We start from the raw sequence: 15,377 nt of genomic DNA on the forward strand, positions 1-15,377 counted from the left end.
TTTCTCAGGCTGGAGTTGAGGATGAGACTGAGGACAAAATCCCTGCAAGGTCAGACAATAGCAAGGAAGTGCTTGAAGGATTCCAGAAGGGGAAGTCTCTGGCTCTGGGGGATGGCAGGATGCCCTCTAGAGAGTTTGTCAGGTATAAGTTGGCCTCTGTGACTCCCCAGACCCCACTGGCCTTGGTTTTGGCCTTTGGGGACAAAGGAGAACCTTCCAGGCTCTCAAATTCTAGTTAGATAATGTTCCCCTAGGAATCATCTCTAGGATAAACACCCCCCCCACTTCCTTCCTGAGTTGATTCTCCTACAGCACAGACCCAGGGCCCTTCACCCCATTACCCTGCACCAAACACTCTCTGCATCACTAGTGTTCATCCCATAGTGGGGAGGCTTGAACTGAACTGTACCCAAGATCTCCAATGTGGGCTGAACAAAGTAGAGGAGAGCTGGACTGTCCTCTCCTTAGGACTGTAGAATCAGGCAGCATCAGGCAATAAGAATTCATTTTTCAAGAACTTTCTTTCTTTTTTAGTTTCAACTTTCATTTTAAAAAATTTTGAATTCCCATTTTTTCTGCCTCCCTCTCTCCCCTCCTCCCTCCCCAAGATGGCAAGCAATCTGCTACAGGTTACACATGTGCAATCATATTAAGCAAATTTTCACATTAGTCGTGTTGTGAAAGAATCAGAACAGAAGGGGAAAACCACAAGAAAGAAAGAAAAAACCATAACAACAACAAAGAGAAAATCGTCTGCTTCGATCTGCATTCAGACTCCATAGTTCTTTCTCCGGATGTAGTTGGCATTTTCTATTATAAGTCTTCTGGAAATGTCTAAGATCACTGTATTGCTGAGAGGAACTAAGTCTGTCAAAGTCAGTCATCACACAACGTCGCTGTTACTGTGCACAATGTTCTCCTGGTTCTGCTCGCTTCACGCAGCATCAGCTCATGTAAGCTTTTCCAGGTTTTTCTGAAGTCCGCCTGCTCATCGTTTCTTATAGCACAATAGTATTCCATTACATTCATATACCACAACTTGTTTAACCATTCCCCAATTGATGGGCATCTCCTCGATTTCCAATTCTTTGCCATAAGGACTCATTCATTAAGCACCTACTGTGTGCCAAGTGCTGGGGTGTGTGCCCTTAAAGAGCTCACCCTCCAGTGGGTAAGAAAGCAAGTCAAAACCCATGCACAAACAGGATTTACCCAGAGTAGATGGAGTAGCTGAGAGGGAGGCACTGAAGGTGGGATTAAGAGTTGGAAGGAACTTTAGAGGCCAACTCACCCACTCCCCTCATGAGCTAATGAGGCGACTTTCTGAAGCTACATTGCAGAGTAGGGTAGGCTGGTGGTCTGTCTCCAAACCTTTCCCTCTCTTACACATCACATCATGCCCCTTATTACTGGCGGTCAGGCTAGCGTAAATGCTTTTGGTTGCCACATTGCCTACTGACTCATCTCAAGCTTGAAGCTACCACCTCCCTCCCCCAAGCCATTGTAGCCCCTCCTTCCCCTTTGGGGTCTGGAAAACTGAGTTGGGGGAACCCAAGTCCTCCATGAATTTGGTCAACATCTCCCAGTATCAGTGTCCCAGAGGACGGCTGAGTGATCTGAAAAAGATGGAGTTTGGAAGCATGGGAGTGAACCTGAGCAGCCAGACAGAGGGAGGGGGGGGCCCACGGCCACCACTGATTGGCTCAGCCTATTAGGCAGCCTCCCTCTTCCTCCTCTTGCACCTCCCATCTAACTCAAGCACAGAAACTGAGGCAGGGGCTCCAAGGAGAGCTCAGGCCCTGACACACATGCTTCCTGGTCTCTGGTACCCGACAGTTTTTCTCAGATTTGAAAACTTTGTCTTCCTTAAAGCTGTTTCACTATCAGCTTCTTTCTGAGGCTTCACCTGGTGCCCCGCCCCTAAATGACTTTGTGTTTGCCTTGTGGACATTGTCAATCCACTTCTTCTATGTATGCTTCCCTCCCACAGAAGGTAAGTTCCTTGAGGGCAGGCCTGTTTCACTCACGTTAGTGTATCTAGTGCCTAGCCCAGTGCCTGAGACATAACAGCACAGAGGTGGTGGCAGCTCTAGGGGGCAATGATTAGCCCTTGAGTCTCCCTGTCTAGGTCAGACCCAACCCTAGAGATAGAAATAAAAGTGCCACCCCTGAATGCTCCCCGGTGCTGGCTGCAGCAAGGCTCAGATTGCCTCTCCCTTTGACCTGTTTCAAAGGCTGCTGGGAGAGGGGGACAGGGAAGGGTGGTCTCTGGGCCAGGCCTCTTGGGTCTCCTGCCAGGTTTGACCTTATGCCTCATTCTGGGCCTGCTTTCTTGATCCTATGATAGGCCTTGAATAAAATGCCCGGACATGATTCTATTTCCAGGCCTGAGAGTATGTGATTGGACTCCCAGTACCCCCCCCCCCCACCACCGCCCTGCTGGCCCACACCCAGGTTAGCTATTTTTAGTCCCAGGGAATCAGGAGTAGGTACCAGCTTGGGCTTTTATGGATTCAATTCAAGCAAGATGAACACACTTTATATGTGCTTGTCAGTGGTGACAGAGGCAAAAAGGAAACAGCTGCCACCCCCAGGGGCTTGCTAGGAGTGAACTACATGGGGGTACCACCATAGACAGACAGACAGGAGTGTGTGTGTGTATGTGTGTGAGTGTGTATGTGTGGGGGGTGTATATGTGTGTGAGTATGTATATGTGTATATAGGTGTGTGAATGTCTGTGACTGTGTGAGTGTATGTGTGTATATGTGTGAGTGGGTATACATGTGTGTGTGACTGTGAGTGTGTGTAAGTGTGTGAGTGTGTTGTGTGCATGTGAGTGTGTGTGACTGTGTATATGTGTGTAGATGTGTGTGAATGTGTGTGACTGTGTGAGTGTATGTCTGTGAGTGTATATATGTGTGAGTGTGTGTGTGCATGTGTGTGTTTGTGTGTGAATGTGTGTGTGACTGTGTGAGTGTATGTCTGAGTGTGTATGTGTGTGAGCGTGTGTGCATGTGTGCGTGTTTGTGTATGTGTGTGAGTGTGAATGTGTGTGAGCATGTGCACATGTTTGTGTATGTGTGTGAGCGTGTATGCAAGTGTATGTGTGTGAGTGTGTTTGTGTGTGAGCGTGTGTGCATGTTTGTGTATGTGTGTGTGTGTGTGCGTGTGTGTGTGCAGGGATTCCAAGAGGCTAAGGCGAGGGGGGAGAGCATTTTTGGAATGGGGATCAGCCTGGGCAAATGTCCAGTGATGGGCTGCTTCTGAAGGTTCAGCCGTGGGCGGATTTAGTGGAGAAGAGTGTCCTCCACAGAAACTGAGAGAAGAGGCTGAGTCCCTTCATTTTGGACATGTGGGCGGGCGGTATCAGGAGGACACCAAACCATCCATATTGGTCAGTGTCCTACCTCTCATACCCTCCAGATCCCTAGACAGAGCCCAGAGATCATACCCTGCCTCCATTCTAGAACCCACACCCTGGGGCCCAGTTGCCTTCCTGGTGAATAAGAGGGCACTAAACATACTTCACCCACCCAAGTTACCAGCCCCACCCATCCCTCTGCCCCAATTGGCTCCTTGGCCGCCTTCTCTGCCCTGTCACCTACCACCACTCCCAGCTTTCTACTTCCTAAATCAAATGAACTCTAAGGTGGCTTCTGGAAAGGGTGTGCCGGTCAGCTCCCCAGCCTCCATCTCTGGCCCGGCCACCCATCCCCGTGTGCACTGTCTCTTCCACTAGAATGGAAGTCTCTTGAGGGCAGGGACTGATTTCTGTCACTATAAATTAGCACAGTACTCGGTAGCCAGTAAGTGTTTAATAAATGTGATTATTCATTCACTGAGCCAGCCTGATGCCCTCTTTGGGCAGAGGGCCAGCCCATGATCATAGAGACAGATAAGGTGGCTTAGCTTTCTGTTTCTGCTTTTTACTTTTCTGGCTTTGTTTTTGGTGCCAAATTTCAACTCACTCCCATTTTGGCTCCCTGCACACACATATCTCACCAGCCATTTCCAACAAAGAACAAAGAGGGTCTTTTCTCTTTTTTGGTAACAAGTAGGTTCACATGAGTGACCTGGGGGAGCTCCTCCAGCCTCTTGCACCAGCAGCTTATCTGGCTCATTCCTGGAGGTTGGGCTGAAGGCTCCGATGGTGGCAGCTTTGAACCCTCAGCCTCCTTCAAGACACTGGGCTCCTGACGTTCATTTATGTACAGGTTTAATTAGGCTTCCTAAATGAGCAAGAAAGTCCTCAGTGAAGTAAGGACCTGGGGGAGAAAACTCTGTTTAATACTATCTACCTGAAAGAAGGCCTGGGACCAGCAAGGATGCATTTTAAATAGTGTGCTAAACTCAGTCTTCTCCCATGATGGTGTAATAATAAATGATTATTGTGTTGGTTTTTTCATCATGCAGCTTCATTCACAAGAGTGGGTTTGTGTGTGTTATACACACACACACACACACACACACCCTGATTTTATTGATTCAGTAATTCCCTCCCACGGTGCTGATAGCCATTCATCTATGCCTGCCTACCTTGGGGGACTCTCGTCCAAGTCCTCCCATAAACTCCACACAGAAAGTCCACCCAATGAGCTGAAGGCCTTCCTCCTTCTCTCTTGACATTGTGCAGATATAAGAAAACACCAGGTAGCTCCCTTGCCGTCCCTCATTCTCGCCATCGACCAGCCATCCCGCCTTCTGTTCTCATGGCACCTCCCATTCTTGTCCCTCATTGGTTAATGCTGCAGACATGTGTGCCCATGATGCACTTTTCTGCTGCCCTTTTGGTGAGATTCATTATAAATTATGCAGACACAGGTAAGTCCCATGTCTCTATCAGGCAGCACTGCAGTAGAATGTGGGGATGGCCTTCGTGCCCAGAAAAAGCTTTGTGACCATCTCATGGCTCTCAGCCCACTCTCCTTCTCCAGGGCTGCCCACTGAGGCATGGCTCTCAGTGCTGTCCATACAGCTTTATGTCATACACTGGGCAATAGACATTTTTCATCTCCTTCTGAGGGAATTGTGGGAACTGAGTGAACCTTACTGATTCCTCTCCCAGTTCAGCTCCCGACTCCCCAGGCTTTTCCACCATCCCCAGTTCCCTTCTTACCCTGCAATATGTCTCTGCCTTTGCAGCCCCCTCCTCCCACTGGAAAGTCCTTCCCAAATCTCCATTTTGAGGAAAGGCCAAGGTCATACCTGTCCACCCCCTCACTCCTCTCCTAGCTCTGCCCTCGACTCAGCACCTGCCTTTCAGGTGCTGTCTTCTTCCTTAGAAGGTAAGCCACCTAAGGGCAGAGACTGTCTTTCTTTTCACCTCTATTATATTCCCAGTGATTTGTACAGGGCCTAGCACATACTGAGTATTTAATAAATACTGGCTGACTTCATCCACTTTGTCTTTTCTGTGTGGATAGTCTGGCTAGAACTTGAATGATTCAAGATCTCTGCCGGGGGCTCTGCGATATTCTGAGACCCGAAGCAAAGAGCCAGATTTCATCCACATGCCTTGCCATCTGCACAGTATCTCTCTTTGATGAAATACAGATAAAGAAAAGATCATAGATAAAGAGCTGAAACAGACTTCAGAGGTATCGAGTCTGTCCCCCTCCTTCATATGGGCTCGGAGAGATGTGGAGGCTCGCTCAAGATTCCCCGGGAACCTCCCTCACTGGCAGGCACTTATTCCAGAACATGAGTCCATTCCAGGCCTCCATTTTAGTCACAACTCCTGCATTTTCTGACTGCCGGCATGTTGCTTCTTTTATGAAAACTGTTCAGTAATTTTACATTGGGTACCAAATGGCTCCCAGACTCCTTGGGCTGAGAGTCCAGGCCCCTCTCCCACCCCAGTGCCCTTCCTGCCCTCCCTCAGGGCAGGAGCTGGCCTTATTTCATTTTCAGGTCACTGCCTCCCCCCTCTGTGCCTAGCATGGTGCCTAGTTAGGCTCACCAGATCTTACCTTGAGGGTGAGAAGAGACTTCAGGAGCCATTGAGTCTAATTCCCCCATTCCACAAATGAGGCAAAGCACTTCCAAAGAAAGGCTTGCCCAAGGTCACATAAGGTGTGAGCAGCAGAGGCAGTACGGGGATCCAAGTGCGTGACTTCAGACTTATTGTTGTGGAGGTCAGGAGAACAGGGGAAGGAGGCCAGGAGCACAACTCCTTGTCTGGAGGCCCCTGAGATCTAACTCTACTCAGTGCTGCAGAAAAGGCCCAGCGCAGTTTGGAAAGCTGGGCCTTCGGAAGGGAAGGGACGGTTCCTTCATAATCTTGAGCTTGTAAGCGCAGACTCCTCAGCCTGGCCTTTAAAGGCCCCAAACCCAGCTTCCCCCCTGGCTCCTTCTCCAGGCTTATTTCAAACCACTCCCTCTCACCTCTTCTCCTTTCTAGGAAAACAGGCTCCAGGTCCCATGATTATATTTCTCCCCATCAAGAGGGAACCTTCCAGAAGAGGAGATGAAACCATGTACCTCTCTCCTTTCACTGGAAAGGACCCTGTCTGTATGATCCTGGATAAGTCCCTTAACCTTTCCCAGTCTCAGTTTCCTCATATGTAAAAATGGAGATGGGCATAATAGCACCTACCTCCCAGGACTGTGGTGAGGTTCAAAGGAGAGAACATGTGAAGGGCCTTGCAAACCTTAAAGCCCAATATCACTGCTGGTCATGCATGTTATGGAAATCATTGCAGATCAATAGCGGTACCACCGAGAGAAAGGATGATCAATGACTAAGGACTAACCATCGACTGATAGTTATTTTTAAGACCTCCGTCTCCGAAGGTTGCACTAACCTTCTCTTCCATCGACCTCACCCAGTCGTACAAGGAATCTCCAGACTAAGGAGAATTCCATTCAAATCAAGCAGGGTTAGAGGCTGGGGGCCTAGATCTCTGCCACTCTCAGGCCCTCATCAGAAGGCTCATTCTCTCATGAACTGTTAACCAATCAGGGCTGATTCCCACCCTGGGGGAAGGGGATATAAACTGTGAACCCACCACCATGACTGTCTTTGGTCTAGGAGAGATGGCCTAATGACCATCCTTTGATTAATAAATGTGCTGGCCTTATTAAGAAAATAATTAAATTACCCAGAAATTATGTCTCTCAAACCTTTCCAATCGCCACACCACCAAAAATGTCCATTTCCATAATGTCTTAAAGTTTACAAAGTCTCACAACAACCCTGCGGGATGCGTGCTATGATAACCTCCCCATTTTAAAATTGAAAAAAACCAAGGACTGAAGAGATGATGGAGACCGCCAATGATCACACAGGCGGTGATTTCCCAAGGCAAGCCTCTGAGCAGACCCCACTCTTTCTCCATCCTTCACTCCATCCATCACATCCTGCCTGACACCAATGAGCATCAAGTGTAGTTCTGGGCAGCTTTTCCCAGGCCACAGAACATGGCCAAGATGGGTCCCTGAAGGGAGAACGGCAGCTCACCTAGCATGCTTCCTGCCACCAGGATGTCAAAAAGTGTGTCTGCATAGCGACGATAGTCCAGCCTGGAGCCCGTGGAGTCCAGGAACTTGGCTACTGCGTCAAGGTCATCCCCAGCATCATTGAGGCCCTGGACGAGAGTATCCCTGAAGACAGTAGGTTCAAACTTCTCTTTTTCATCTAAAAAAATGGACATAAAACCGTATCACTTAAATTCACAGGCCCCACTTTGGGAAAGAGACACAAACTTTACCTGAATGTAACACATTAAAAAGCAGAAACATGTTCTGGGATGGCCAAGGTAGAGGGGTACTCCCAAGTTAAAAAAAAAAAGGCTAATGCTGCCACAGAAATCCCTTCTGCAGTACACCCAGCAAGTGGGCATCCAGTGGGCATTCAGCATTTGTCATCGTTGCTGATAATTATAATAAAATAGAATCAATACATTGCTTTCCTATCTGCAAAGCACGTACATATGTTTTCTCATTTGACCCTCACGAGATGCCTGGGAAACAGGGGCTAGCATCATCTCTATTTTACATGTGGAGAGACTGAGGCCAAACATTAAGTGACTGTTTTACAGGTGAGGACACTCAGGCCCATCAGGGCTCTGGGAGTGATGGGTGACAGACTGCAGAGGGGTAGACTGAGGCTGTGTGTGAGTGAAGCTGTCACTTCTGAGAGCTGAGCAGTCAGCAGGTAGATGTTTTAACAACTCTCTGGGGTGGGGGTGGAATATGTGCATGGCATGCTTTGAAGGTTAATTTGCAGGATTAACATTTCCTCCATCACTTTCTCAAGGCCAGAGAATCAACAAAACAATAACTCAATCCCTGAACTGTGAGAGGTCACCCTGAAACCCCTGCACACAGCTGGAGCTGTCCCAAAGTGAAGCAGCTTCTCAGACCTTCGCTATTACTGGGGGCCTTCCGAAAAAGGCAGGGAGATGTCATGGGGGACAGATGGGCCTCTTCTGCATGCCACTCTCATCCCTCACTCTTAGCTAGTATGACCTTATTTTGTACTCATTCAGAAGTTCAAGGTCTCCAGAAGGAAGTGCTGTTGTTTCCAGTTGTGCCTGACTCTTCCTCAGCCCATTTGGGTTTTATTTTTCGCAGAGACACAGGAGTGGCTTGCCATTTCCTCCTCTAACTCATTTTACAGGGGAGAAACTGAGGGAAATAGGGGTAAGTGACTTGCCCAGGGTCACACAGATATGAAGTGTCTGAGGTTGAATTTGAATGCAAAACGGTAGTTGATTTTCCTGAATTCAATGCTTTGTGCACTATGGCACCACCCGGCGACCCCTAGTAGCCCTTTGGTGTCAGCAAAGAATTAAAAAAGCAGCAGCTAGCTATGAACTCGGGAATGGCTGAACAAATTGTGGTACATGAATGTGATGGAACTTTGTTGCGCTGTAAGAAATCACAACTGAGATGAACAGGGAGAAGCAAGAAGATTCATGTAAACTGATGCAAAGTGAAGTAAGAGGGAGCAGGAAAACATCATGTGCGCAGCTCTAATTTACACTGAAGCAAAACGTCAGAACAGTAGACAGTGAGTACAATGACCAAACAGACCCCAGAGAAGTGAAATGGGCCGACCCGGCCCCTACCCTGAGTTCTTTACAGAGGCGGGAGACCATGGATATGGGAATAAGGCATTTGATATCAGGATTTTTTTTAATACATCGGTTAGCTGTACAAAAACAAACGACCATCTTTCTTCCTCTTTTTAAAATTCTTCATGATAAGGAATGATTTTCTGGAAGGATGCTGGGGGAGAAACATAATGATCTATATAACTAATATTAAACAAAAAACACCAACAGATTGATTTAAAGCTATCTGAGAATCTTCTCCACCCTTTTGTCCCATGCAGTTGCTACCCTTCCTTTCTCTTCCCTTTCCTTCACACCCAGGGGCTCTGATCCCTCTTTGTTCAGTCATTCCAGAACTGACCACAACACACGCTCCATCCTCACAGCTCTAACTCAAGCTGCTCTCTCCAAACGCCCCAATGACGTCCTTGTTTCAAAATCTCATGAGCTGAACGAGAATCACACACCATTTAAAACGAAGTTCTTCGATAGGGACGGTTTGGTTTTTGTCTTGTACATAGTAGGTAGATAATTGTGATTGATCACCAGGGGATGGATAGGTGAGAGCACAGAAAGGTGCTGGGCTAGAAATCAGGCAGAACTGAGTTCAAATCCAGCCTCAGAGATTTATCATCTGTGTGACCTTGGTCAAGTAACTTAACCTCTGCCTCAGTGTCCTCAACTGCAAATCGCATCCATCTCCCAGGGTTGTTGTGAAAACCGAATGAGAGAATATTTGTCAAGTGCTCAGCACCGTGCCCAGCACATAGAGATGCTATATAAATGCTACTCATTGTTGCTGCTGTTGTTGATGCAGATGATTCATGGAAAGAGATTGAGAAGCAGCCATTGACCAGGTGGGAGGGGGGCAGGAGAGGGCAGTGACTGGAAGCCAAGGGCAGGGTCCGAGAGTAGGGTTGGAATGGGAAGAAGGACAAGTGGCAGTGAGACTCGTTGGGATGCAGGAGGCACTAGAGGGCCTAGGAGGTTCCTGTCACCCCCAAGACACCATGAATTGGGGCTGGTGCCATCAGTACTAGTGCGTGGCTGCCCAGGGTAGCACTGAGCACTCGGGAGTAAGAAGGGAAGAAGGCAATTGGCCCAAGGGACATAAAGATCCAGGTCAAAGCCAGGGGCCTATAATGCGAATGTAAATTTTAAAGATCTTCCCTGCCCCTAGGCTAACATGCACCTGAAGCCTGGGGAGGGAGGCTTGTTTTTCAGTAGATACTTTTTGATTGGCCAGTGGGTCAATAAGGTTGTTACATTCTCTGAGCCAGGAGAAGGCTATATAAGCCCTGATGTGTAGCTTTGTTTTGGGACTCACTTTGAGAAGTGTTCTGTGATTTGATATGAATTCTGGGAAGCCGTTGTTGAGAGTCCCCCGGCTTTGAAAAACCCAGATGTGGAAACCCAGATGTTGACTGGGTATGGATGTAATGGTTGGACAGTTTGGAAATCTGTCTACTTGATCTGTTTCTGTCTTGATAATTCTGCCTGTATGCTTTGAAGTTCGGGGTGCTGACCTTTTTCCCCTGAACAAGGTAAACGATATATGTCTGACTGATTAAAGTAAGCTTGTTAACCCATTTTGAGTTGCTTTCCTTTAACAAAGCAGATCCAAGAACCTGTGGTAGCTGAAAACCCTGAGGACGCTTGGGGTGCTTGCTGCTACAGGGCCATGCAAAGGTCAAGGTCAAGGGACTCAAAGGGAGCAGCTTCAGTCTGAGTTCAAGGAAGGAAAGCAAGGCCAGAGCAGAGAGGATGGACTGGCAGAATGGGTAGAGAAGGAAGGACCAGAGGTCATAATGAAAACATACAGGTTTAAGAAGAAGGGATCAGATAGAGAGAGAGAGGAACAGAGAGAATCTTATGAGCAGAGAGGGAAATCTCAGAGTCCAAGATCCTGAAGGGGTCTCAAGCAGGACCACCTCTCTGAGAGCTAAGGCAGAACGGAAAGGCAGATCATGGAAATGGAGACAAGGAATACTGAACCTCTTCGAGGGCAAGAACTCCTAAACCAACAGTGCCTTTTACACAGTAGGCACATAATAAATGCTTATTGAATTGAATTAGAGCAGCATGAAGATCACTGTGAATACTGAATTCCTTAAGAATGAGAACAGGTTCTCAAAGAGGTAATGTAACTGGCCCCTATTTGGGATGACTTACACAGATGGTATCAGACAAAATCAGACCCAGGCATCCCAACTCCAAGGCCAGATCTCTCTCCATTATGACACGCTGCCCTTCTACCAACTCTATAACATAAATTCTCACAGGATTTTTAAATGATGCATTGTTGCCCCAAATACAAATATTATATGCAATATATACAAATAGTAATATATTATATAGAATATATACAAATATTAATATGTCATATACAATATATACAGGTATTGATATATCATACATGACATATGCAAATATCACTGTATTATATACAAATATTATATGTAGATATACAAATATATAGATTTGTGCAAATATAAATATTTAGATATGGTTTTATATACACACACAAGTATTTTTACAAATATTCTATATAAACATAATCTATATTAAGTATTCATAGGATTTGGTTCAGGTCTAAAGGAGCACTAAAATCATGTATTTATGGAAATCCCTTCACTGCCTGACTGTCGCTCCTCCATAAGAATCACTGATGCTTAACTCCGCCCCACCCCACCCCAACCCTTAAACCTGGCTAATATGGAAATGTTTTGTGTGATGCCACATGTAGAATGGGTTTCATATTTCTTCTTCTCAGTGGCTAGGAGAGGGGGTAAAGGGAGGAAGAGAAGAAATAATTTTTGAAGAAGACTCCCTGAGAAAGAGAAGGAAGGGAACAGATCATGGGCCAGCGTGTCTCCCCAGGAGTGTGTGAGGACAGAATCAGCCTTCAGCACTCAGCCTAGTCACACAGCTGGCGAGCTTTAGGAGTCAGAGGAGGCTAATCATTGTTTCACGGGTGGGTGAACAGGTGGATGTGCTCCTTCCAGGCTGCTGAAGTCAAATCTCGAAGCAGAAAAGCCCAAGTTGGGACTCGGCAGGTGGTCTGAACGCGAACAGGCCTTGTCTGAGCCAGGAAGACATTTTCCTGACCACAGCTGTAAAAACACCCGTGCTTCTGGAAAGCTTCTGAATGCCCTTTCCCAGAGATCAGCGCCTCAAAGGTTTCTCCATGTCCCTGTGTTCTTCCCCACAATTGTGTCCCTCTTGGGCCTCCTGGCACTTCTGCACCCACAGCAGAGCCAACAATGGAGCTGCTGTCCAGGCCCAGCTGCTTCAGGCCGCCTCCACGGTCATGTGCCTCTGGATTCCATATTGGTCATGGCACAGACTCGGAGCCCAGAGCCTTTGTGTGTCTTTTCAGTTTACTGATCAACCACGCAGGTCAGTTTTCTGTTCCATGTGCATCCCTTGGTGGCCAAGCAGACAAGCTTTCCCATCTGGATTTCTCCAAAACCCTCACAGACACAGCTTCTTACAACTGCCCCCCTCTCTTCTACCTACCCTCAGTAACAGCCAGCTCTGGAGCTGGAAGGGACCTGAGGCTGAGACCAAGGGCCTCATTTTACAGAAGAGGAAACTAAGTCACAGAAAGATTCCTATCCAGGGCCTCTATTCCCAATCGTGTCTCCTTGCCATGATGGTGGACTGCTTCTCAAGAAACACACCATCTCATTAGGACCAGCTTTTTGCACAGTGGGCAGGAAGGCTCCAGGTCAGTCCCTTCCTCTTTACCCCATTACAGTCACACACACACACACACACACACACACACACACACGGCTAGGATAGCTAAGAGACAACAGCCACTCACCCCTTTTCCGAGTTTTGAACCTCTGGCCTGTGAGCACCGGCTTCTGATGCTTATTCATAAAATTTCTGAAAAACAAAGATGCGGTAGAGGCATGAGAATTTTTTAGTCATTCAACAAACACTTGTTAAGTGACTATGGGCAAAGCAAAATACATGGTAAGCGTGACAAAGGCTGGTGACAGGAGGCAGCCTGGTGGAGGGGAAGGTGACTGGGAACTGAGAGCCAAGCATCTGGATTCGAATCCTGGATCTGTCACTTGATATCTGGGTGACTTTGGATGAGTCACTTCTCTTCTCTTCCCTTCCCTCTGCTCTCCTCTCAGCTTCCTGAGCTGTAGAATGGGTGCACTAGTCCTTTCTTGCTGTAAGTATATAATTCTGGGCTTCCATCCATCAGCAGAGCCAACACTTCAAACAAGTCTGTAACTAAAGCCCAAGAGAGATGCTGCCAAAGGCTCCTGAGGAAACTGAGGCAGCCTTGGAAGCCTCATAAGAAGTAATCGCCGGAACTGGCCCAGTTTCTAAAACTTGGGGAAATTGGCTCTATTTAAAGGAGTAGAAGAAGGCAGTAGGAAACACTGTAAAAGCAGAAATGGGAGCCAAAGAGGAACTTGAAGGACAGCTCCTCTCCTTTTAGAAATCAACCAGTCTGCAAGAAATGATGCTGTGTTAGAGGGCGAAGAAGGAAGGAAGGAAGGAGGAAAGGGAGAGGGAAAGAAAGGGGAAGGGAAAGGGGAAGGGGAAAGGGAAGGGAAAGGAGGAAGGGGAAAGGAGTAAGGGGAAGGGAGGAAGGAAGGGAGGGAGGGAAGAAGGATGAAAAGAAGAAAGGAAGGAAGGAAGACAGGGAGGAAGGAAGGGAGAGAGGGAGGGAGGAAGGAAGGAAATAAGGGAGGTGGCAGGGAGGGAGGAGTCATTTCTGAAATATCCTCATGGAGCAGGCTTCGTGTTAAGGGCTGGGAACACGAGGACAAAGATGAAACGGCCCCTGCCTTCAGATGCTCTAAGGGGCCCGCAAACAGCCCAAGTCACAAGCTCCCTGAGAGCAAAGTTTGTGCAGCTGTTGTCTAATTCATTATTCCTGAGACCCAGCACAGTGCTAGGCACACAGTAGGTACTTAAGAAATGCTGGTTGAATTGTGTAGAATAAACATCATGAAGAAATTTCACAATAGACCAGGAACAATTTTAGAAGAGAGGGTCAAGTGTTCAGGCACAAGCACACGCACACACTTACACACATGCATGCATACATGCACACACGCGCACACTCCCACATGCATGTGCATGCACTCGCACATGCATGCGCGCACACATGTACTCACACATGCACGCACTCACACATGCACACACACGCACACACTCCCGCATGCACGGGGCTGCCTTGCTGCTTCAGTCACGGCTGGTCTTGGAAGCATTAGCTCCCAGCTCAGTCTCCTTCTCTGTCAGTGAGGGGCTCGGTCCGCCACACACACAATCATCTTTATCCATCCCATTGTTTCAAGGTCAGAATCAGAGCCTGCAGATCACTGGCCCCCAGGCCTGCCCATGACTTTCTGGCCACCCCTGGCAATTTGCAGACCGGGTCTAGTCACTGAGGTCCCCTTCGGCTCTGACATTCTCGGTCTGTGAGATCTTGGCCAGACTTTAAGCCCCAGCTCCAACACTACTTCTAGGAACAAGGGAGCCCCCTCTAACTCTGCAGAGCACAACCTCATGAGGGCCTCTTAACCATATGTCCTACGCGCTTCACAAGGGGCCCCCCCCCTGGCGTGCTAGGGGCAGGCCTCTCGATCTACTGACATGGCACGGACACCATCAGGCCATACGAGTTGTCCAACAATTATCCCTCACACAGGCCCATGACAAGGTGGCCAGCCCATGTCCTCTCCCCCTCCCCTCTCATCCCCCCTTCTCTCTCCCTCCCTCCTTACTCCCCTCCCCCCTCTCTATTGACGGCTTTATCTTCCACAACTCACAGCCAACATAATGATGTTAAAACAAGGGACTGTCTTTTAAGAACAGCCTTAGGGTGGGTAACAGCACCCAATGGCCCAAAGGCAACCGTCCTGCTCTGGCTTTAGATTAGGAGGCCTTGAAGACCAACCTGTGTGCCAATGACTATGGCAGAACTCCCTAAATGAGGTCCAGAATCACTCAAAAGACTATCTATGGAAAGTGGATGAGGAATGGCTATGGCCCAGTGAAGGACAAATGGCCACCCCTTGGGGCTGGGCAATCAATGCATCTGTTTTGGAAAAAAGTATTGGACCTAAGAGATATTGGACCAAATGTCAATAACCATATGCTTTTCTGAAGGAATATCCCATCTGATTCACCACAAACAGCCATCACTGGATCCGTGCTCTTGTAGCATTCCTACATATAAACCCCAGGCGTGCGTGGAACTTTTCTGCCTCCAAGAGAAAAAAAAAAAAGCAATAATGATGGTAAAAATACAATTATCTGAAGTCGTGTCTCTGTGTGTGTGGACAT

At 47.8% G+C, this 15,377-nt stretch overlaps 1 protein-coding gene across 1 annotated transcript in view; it reads right to left on the reverse strand.

The window, feature by feature from the left end:
* The window catches only part of BZW2 (basic leucine zipper and W2 domains 2), a 77,479-nt gene that overhangs the window by 36,553 nt on the left and 25,549 nt on the right, over positions 1-15,377 (reverse strand). Inside the window, exons 2-3 of the mRNA XM_069094433.1 lie at positions 12,886-12,950; positions 7,460-7,636 (exon numbers count right to left, since the gene is read on the reverse strand). Of these exons, the coding sequence (XP_068950534.1) occupies positions 7,460-7,636; positions 12,886-12,943 (235 nt within the window). The 5' untranslated portion in view covers positions 12,944-12,950. The remainder of the gene's footprint in view (positions 1-7,459; positions 7,637-12,885; positions 12,951-15,377) is intronic.

Source organism: Petaurus breviceps, unplaced genomic scaffold (assembly GCF_028583685.1).
Source record: "Petaurus breviceps papuanus isolate PSGF00001 unplaced genomic scaffold, PetGlider_PUasm1.0 218, whole genome shotgun sequence".
NCBI classification, from domain to species: domain Eukaryota; kingdom Metazoa; phylum Chordata; class Mammalia; order Diprotodontia; family Petauridae; genus Petaurus; species Petaurus breviceps.